General features: G+C 42.2%; 1 protein-coding gene across 1 annotated transcript in view; it reads right to left on the bottom strand.

Annotated features, from left to right (window-relative positions):
- Positions 1-5,757: 5,757 nt before the first annotated feature.
- LOC137536658 (transient receptor potential cation channel subfamily V member 6-like) overlaps positions 5,758-8,340 on the bottom strand; it is a 59,147-nt gene continuing 56,564 nt past the window's right edge. Inside the window, exon 13 of the mRNA XM_068258900.1 lies at positions 5,758-6,223. Coding sequence (XP_068115001.1) covers positions 5,758-6,223 — 466 coding nt within the window. The remainder of the gene's footprint in view (positions 6,224-8,340) is intronic.

Here is an 8,340-nt window from a genome sequence, read left to right as displayed (position 1 = left end):
TTGGTGAGATTATATTAAGGTCAAACGTGTCCAAAGGAAAGAGGACTGATTTTGACCAGTTGATAGTGAGTCCCGACATTTGCCCAAATATATTGTATAATTCTAGGACTGCTGTCAAAGAGGGACCAGGGTCAGCCAGGTATATGAGCATATCATCTGCATATAAAGATATTTTCTCCACAGTGTGGTTGATTGTGAGTCCTCTAATGTCAGGGGCTCTGCGTACCGCCTGTGCCAGAGGCTCTATTGCTAGAGCAAATAGCAGAGGGGATAGTGGGCACCCCTGCCTGGTGCCTCGGCCAATTTGGAAGGTTTGGGATATAACCTGGTTGACCCTGACCCTCGCAGTTGGTTTAGTATACAAAATTTGAATCCATTTGCAGAAGCGAGGACCGAATCCAAACCCCCTAAGAACCTGCATTAAATAAGGCCATTCAATGGAGTCAAATGCCTTATTGGCATCGAGGGAGAGGATCACCCTGGCATTTGAGTTACGATGAGGGAACTGGATATTGGACAGGAGCCTACGTATGTTCATTCTTGTTGACCTCCCTCCTATAAATCCACATTGATCCGGATGAACCAGTTTATGCATGACTTTTTCCAGTCGGATTGCTAATACTTTAGACAAGATTTTTGTGTCTGTGTTAATCAAAGAGATTGGTCTGTATGAATCACAGGCCAGTGGGTCTTTGCCTGGCTTCAGGATCAGGGTGATTAAAGCATCTCTCATTGATTCTGGCAATTCTCCGAGTTCAAATATATCAGTAAGTAGGGAGGATAATCTTGGTAAGATATCTTCCTTGTTTTTAGAGTACCATTCTACTGGAATGCCATCAGGCCCAGGTGCCTTACCTTTATTAAGGCAGGATAGAGCTTCCCCCAGTTCCTCCGGACCAATGGGCAACTCCAATAGCTCAGCTTCTTCCTCAGTTAGTATAGGGAGGGAGAGCTGGTCAAGGAATGTGGCAACCTCTCCGCCCCCAGTGTGTGTGCGGGAGGAGTAAACCTGACAGTAAAAATTCCTAAAGGCCTCTGCCATGTCCACAGACGTCTCCAGCCTTGTCCCATCTGGATGTTTTATAGCCGCTATGGGCGTAGTGTCAACTTGGGCTTTAAGGAAATACGCTAGTAATTTACCGCATTTATTGCCATGTTCAAATTGGCCTTGTTTGTGAATTATATCTTTACGCTTTATACTGTTAAGCAGTTCTAATTCTAACTTTCTCCTAGCCATTTCCCAATGTGTGTATCTATTTGGGCAAGGGTCCAGGATTAACTGCTTTTTGCATTCCTCTGATTCTTTCCTAATATATTCTTGATGGGCTTTATTATTGTTCCTAATTATAGACATGGCTGATCTAAATGCTGCACGTAGTACAGCCTTCCCCGCGTCCCAGCAGATGCCCACACCCGCTGTACCCTCATTCTCCCGCCAGTAGTACGACATATTCTTTTGGCATTCGGCCAGGATAGTTTCATCCTCCAACCACACCTGCCCCATTCTCCAGAGCCCTGCACAACTTGACCCCGGGGTGTTAATTGTACACACCAGAGGGGAGTGATCCGAGATACCATGTGACAGATATTGTATATCAATAATATACGGAAGTAAATCTTTGGAGGTAAGAATCATATCTATACGTGACATCGTCTTATAACTGTCAGAGTAGCATGAATATTCTCTTTTAAAGGGAAACTTCCACCTCCATGCGTCATATAACTGATAAGTTTTAATCCACTCACAAAAGGATGCGAAGGTGCGGTGACTTTTGTTTAATCTATCAAGATCCGGATCGATAATAGCATTAAAGTCTCCTACTACCATTAGAGGGCCTTCCATTATATTGTGAAGTTTTGAAGTCATCTCTTCCAAAATTTGCGTTTTAAATGGGGGTGGAATATAAATAGATGCCACTGTAAAGACATGACCCTCCAAATTGCATTTTATAATCACATAGTTACCTTTAGGATCAGTATACGCCGTCAAGATTTGGCCTGGAAAAGATTTACTAATGAGCACCGCTGTGCCCCTGGAGAATGAGGAGAAGTGGGCCAGATAATATTTAGATATCCATGGTTTTTTGAGCAGAAGAGCCCTAGATCCCATCAGATGGGTTTCCTGTAGGCATATCACATGTGGTGATTGTTGCCTAAGATACTCAAACACCAGCTTCCGCTTAATATTATTGTTTAGCCCCCTCACATTCCAGGTAATTACCTTAAACTGCATAGTGGTGTATTGAGGTTAACATAATTGGGTACATTATTGGCTAGGAATGCGGACATAGCAAGATAATATTCCTCTATCAATTCTATGTAGATAAACATTATGCAGGAGAACACCAGAAAACAACACATAAAAACAGAACAGAAATAACACCCTTTAACCCACCCTGCTCTCCGACTAAAAAACCTTCGGGAGCTTTTATCCCTAACAGTTCCCATTAACTCTGGTTGGGGTACTAACTTGAGGCCAGCTACCTAGAACCCGCGTTTTCAGTGGTATTGTATGAACGGATACTATCGCATACAAGAGCGTTTTGGGGGGGGGGGGTGAGGGGGAATATCAGGTAACATCATCGTTAGCCCATAGAGGTATAGGCATTGGGTAATAAAACTATCCATCTGCACCTTTTCGGTAGTGGGTCTTGTGTCCTGGACTGTTTCTTAGAATTCTGGATCCTGCCCTGTTATAAATCCATATATGCATATAACTGACTCTTTGAGCTGTTATTAGGAGTTTGGAATGGTAGGGGAGAGGGAGAGAAGGGGGTTAGGGGTAGGGGGTGAGGCGGAGGGGGGGGGGGGTAAGGGGAGCAGGAAAGGGATGGGGGGTAGGTGTTAGGAGGGGGAGGGGAGTAGGTTGAGTCAGTAATTATAGATTAGAGCAGGGATCAACATATATGAGCGTTTTCAGGTTGGGATTACTTCAGTATCTAGATGACTTATATATGAAATATAATTACATAACTTAATAAAGATAGGTTTGCAAGGCACCAACAATATAACTCCTAAGATGCAAACTATTAGCTCAGAAATTTATAGTATTCTGTTGCCCTCTTCTGGGCAATTCAAGTATTACTCAGTTGCATATATTATTATGGCAGTATACTTTTAAACATAGAATAGAGAGAATAATAAGTATTAAACTAGAAATCATCTAACTTAGTATTGTCCAGCTGATGAATAAAGAATTAATTCACAATTCTAGTATATAACGTCTCATATAGTGACAAAGAAGACCTGAAATAATTGTTTTTTAACAGGACAACAGAAAATCAATATAAAATATAGCCTAAATATCAGCTCCTCTAACTGAAGCTGAGATGTATTAATCAGTTTAGTGCTTCCGTGTGTTGATAGTGTCTTGTAGCATGCTACCAGTCAGTAGCGTGTATATCAGGAGCACACTATGGATAGCCAACGCTAAACTGAATATCACGGCAGCATAAAAGTTATTCCAGCCGAGAAAAGAACCAGTTTCAATGGTGCTGCGTGTACTTGTGCAACGACGATGCTACACCAAATATAATCTTCTTAACACATAGTGGATAAAGTTATTTCCTAGAAGGACGGGGTTTTACAGTAGAAATTTTCATCCCATGTTCCTCCATCCATTTTGTAGCTTCGCTTGGAGAGGTGAAAAAATGCGTTTTGGAATCATACTGAACGCGCAATTTAGCTGGGAATAGCATGCTATATGGGATCTGCAAGTCTCTGAGAGAGTTTTTAACAGTGAAAAAGGTAGATCTTTGCTTTTGTATCTCGGTTGAGAAATCTTGGTAGATTGAGATCTTCACCCCATTAAAAGCCAAGTTGGGGGCAGTACGTGCTGCGCGAAGTATTTCAATCTTATCTCTGTAGTTAAGCAGCTTTGCAATAAGGGGACGTGCATTAACCCCTGGTTTGGGTGGGCCCCCAGGAACCCGGTGTGCCCTTTCCACTGCAAAGACATGTGAGGGTTTCAGATCAGGCAAACTATCCTTTAGCCATTCCTCTAGGAAAGTTTCTGGGTCTCTGCCTTCCACTCTCTCAGGGAAACCAATGAATCTAAGGTTAGATCTTCTGGAGCGGTTCTCCAGGTCATCTATCTTTAATGTCTGCGATTCTGATGTCTGTTCTAGGGTAGCCTGTGTACGCTGCATAGGATTGACTATATCTTCTAGCTGCCCCACTCTGTGCTCTGCTTCCTTTGTTCTGTCCTTTAGTTTGTTAAAATCATTTTTTAGGAAGGACATTTCTGCGTGGATTGAATCTAATCTGGAGGTCAGTGACATTTGTAAGCCACGTATAGCCTCCAGCAGTTCTGCTCTTGTGGGCTCTGGTGTCTCTCCCCCACCTTCATCTGCGCCATTTTGGGCCTGTTCCCACTCCCTCTCTCCAACATCCCCCGCTCCCCTCCTCCCGTCTCTGGAGGGTAGGGGTTGTGGTACCTGTTCCGGAGGCTGGGGTGCGACATTCTCCTCTGCTGGTGCTTCTATTGCAGCCGGCGAGGCAGGGGGGGAGGCCTGTAAGGCGGATGAGCTGCAGGCCGCATTGTCCCCGGCGCCATCTTGCGGCTCCGTCCGCGCGAATCTCGCCAGCCTCTCCGCTGCGTCATAGACGACCGGTGGCCCATATTTGGTCATCTCCGGGTCCTGTGTCCGTTCCCCCTTCCGTGCAGCTGTTCGGGAAGGTCGGTGACGGCGTCTCCTGCTGCGGTTTGCCAGGATTCTACCGCGGGTTCTCTGGAGCTGAGGAGAAGTGCGTCCTCACGCTTCCATTGCTGGCCACGCCCCCCAGTTTTGGAGCTTTGATGGCACCCTTCCCGAGTAAGAAGAGTTTGGGACTTTGATGATTCAGGAAGGAAATACGTACTGTTTGAGGATGACAATGATGACCATAGCTCTTGTGGATGCTGGAAGGGTTCATGTGTAACAGTATATAAACATATAATTCTGCTCTCCAATAATGAAACATGAAGCACATTTTTCATAAATATCTATTGAGCAGTGCATTCATGAAACATTTTTTCACAGTTAATGATATGAGGTACTTAAAATCCATCAATTTACTGAAAATGTTGTGCAAGTGTCCCATAACTCCTTTGCAAAGGAGGGACGGATACAAAAAGTAGGGTTCAAGGACATCATAATTAGCATTTTACACCCATGGCAACACAAAGGCCTCTATTAACAACATTTTCTCCTGAATTTTCTCCAAGGCGATATTTTGACACTTTGTTAATAAAATGTCTTGTAAACCACCAGGAAGCAAGAAAAAAAAAATCAAAAACATTGTGATATGAATCTATTTTTTAGTACTTTTTTTTTTTTTTTTTTTTGCAAGATGCTGAAAAATTATTTTAAAGAGAATATGTAAAATAATATCTTAGTAGAAAACTCAAGAGAATAAGATAATTTAATAAGGGCCAAAGTCTTTCTGCTAATGCTATATTTCCATTTCCAGAGGTTATTGAATTCAACAACGTGCAATAAGACACCTTGCTTGTGCAATAAATCATGGTTTGATCTTCTGCTTCTTCAAGTTTTTATCATTTATGGCCTCTACTGAAATATAAACCTGTAACACTGGTTGAAAGTTAATACGAGTTAAAAACTTTTATTCAGTTTAAAAACTTTGGTCAACTCACTGAGTTAATTTTTTTCTAGAAGACATCATTAGTCTTCCTTCATTAATAGGAACTTTGTCCCCCCAAACATTATTTGTCCTTTTTAAGTTCAAATGTATTTAGTTAAAAATCCCCCCAAAAATTCAGACATGATGTATTTCCTCCTCTTCATTGCATTCAGCTAGGTCAGGTGTTCGAACTAGTAGAACATCTATGGGGACTGATCTAAGGATTTGCCAGCCACGACTAGTAGTATTCTTCAGTAATGAGATTTTTTTCACTGGAGAGTCCAACTTGGCTTTTAATGGTTCCATGTGTATTTCTGGCAATTCCAAATAAGTCATATGTGAAGTACTTTGCTTTGGGGCTAAATTCTCATGTGTGCTTACACATTGTGCTTGAGATATTCTCGGCAGTTCATTTGAAGTTGTTGGTGACTCATGAATATCAGCCTCTGTCACAGTTAGCCTGGGAAGATTCGGCCGATTTACAGATTGGTTCGAATTCAGGCTATCTTCTTTTTCCAGATGATTGTCTTCTTCTGGGCCTTGGAAGGCCTCAACGTAACGGCGGATCTTCTGCTGGCTGAGGTCCTTTCTTACCACCACCCTGCAATTCAAGAATAGAAGTTATATAGTTTTAACTAGAATGATCAGATTGTGTTAAGTTGTAAATATTGCAATATCGGTAAAAAGGGCACTGTATATAACCAATACCCTAATTTCTCAGTTATTGCGGCTGGTAAAATGTGCACAAGGAAATGTATGCTATAGAACATCAGAAATTCTACTATCTCTGGTCCCTGATTGTAGAATATCATTGATTATTATACCACTACCCCTCCCCCCTGTCTACAAATAATACTGACCTCCCCTGTCTACAAATAACACTAACCTCCCCCCTCCCCTGTCTACAAACACTACCCCCAGCCCTGTCTACAAATAACACTGACCACCCCCCCACCCACAAATAACACTAACCTCCCCCCACTCCTCTCTACAAATAACACTACCCCCAGCCCTGTCTACAAACAACACTAACCACCCCCCCCACCCACAAATAAGACTAACCTCCCCCCTCCCCAGTCTACAAATAACCCTACCCCCAGCCCTGTCTACAAATAACACTAACCACCCCCCCACCCACAAATAACACTAACCTCCCCCCACTCCTGTCTACAAATAACACTAACCTCAACACATCTACTCCTAACCCTAACCTTTCCTAGTTATAAACTGCATTTTACCCAATCCGTTTAAAGCTGCTAATTACAGCTTCTGTAAAGCCGCTATTTACATGAGCATCTGGAAAGTAACTTATTACAGTCAAAATAAGCATACACAAGTCATACTTACCTTCCATGTAGTCTATTCCTCAGTGCCTTTCTCCTGTCCCGCGTCCTGTTTGTTCACTGTGATCAAGGGACTTTTCCGTCCTCCATTTTGAAAATGGCCGTTACCCATAACAGCTTTCTGGTCAGCACACAGTTAAACTGTAACAACGCTCACTTGAGCCATAGGGAAACACGGACATTACCTGGTACATCCGTTTGCCTCTCAGCTACAACTGACAGCAACTGATATTTTACTGACAGCAACCAATATATTTCAGATCTGACAAAATATTGTCAGAACTGGAAGGGATAATTGTCAGAAGAAAATGGTGAGCTTCTGAAAGGAACTGATGGCAAGGTAACTATGTAATGTTCATTTGAAGTTACCTCATGTGTTTATTTTAAATATTTTTACTCAGTACAGGTTCTCTTTAAGGCAGTTATTTACAGCAAACTTGCAAAAGCTGCTATTTACAGCAGCCCTAAAGCTGCAATTAACCCTAATGGCCACAATTTACCTGATTGACAAGAAAGTCACTAATTAGAACTGCTAATTAACACTGCTGTTCTAAAAGTCTTAATTTAACCAAGCACTTTTATTATACGCTTAGTGCCATTAATAAGGAGATTTGTATTGTGACATATGGGGAGCACAAATTACAGATTTTTTCAAATGCTTACACACTAAAATTACAACTTTCCCACAATTTACAGATCCTAACACTCAAAGAGCAAAATACATTCTCAAAAAGGCACAACTATAAGCACATTGTCAGCTTCACACTTTTTGCAAAACTCTACACACAGTGATTTTCAAAACACAATTTGTGTACATTTGAATAAAAAAAAAAATCATTCATATAGACACTTCCTTGCAATACCAAAGCAAAGGCTCTCATATGAACACTCACATGAGCCAATTGGTTAAACACAGTCACCTGGTGTGCACACACACAAGTGCATAATTATGCACACACCAATCAGGTTTTCAAACACTATAAAAAGGCGACAAGAAGATGCCTATCTTCAACAAAAATGGATGGTGTCAGAGCAAGAGGGAGAGTGCGGATGGGAGGAAGCATCCAGACAGAACAATGTGGAGGTGGAGGTAGAGGTGGAGGCAGACGAAAAGGGAGAGAAAGAGGGAGAGGAAGACCCGGAGGAGGCATAAGACGTGGACAAAGAAGGCAACAAAATCTTTCTAATGAAATTCCTGCTACGCTTGTGGACCATGTAATAAACCATGGACTTACAATGAGGGAAGCTGTGTTAAGAGTTCAGCCTAACCTAAGCAGGTACACAGTGGCATCAGTAGTTTGCGCATTTCGTCAAGAGAACGGGTGAGGAACCTATCTTCTGTCAGCAGTGTAGTAGTGTGTGTAGGAACCTTTTG

This window comes from Hyperolius riggenbachi, chromosome 10 (genome assembly GCF_040937935.1).
Source record: "Hyperolius riggenbachi isolate aHypRig1 chromosome 10, aHypRig1.pri, whole genome shotgun sequence".
Classification (NCBI taxonomy): domain Eukaryota; kingdom Metazoa; phylum Chordata; class Amphibia; order Anura; family Hyperoliidae; genus Hyperolius; species Hyperolius riggenbachi.
Note: the sequence above shows the minus strand (reverse complement) of the source record. Positions and strands in the feature narration are given on the sequence as shown.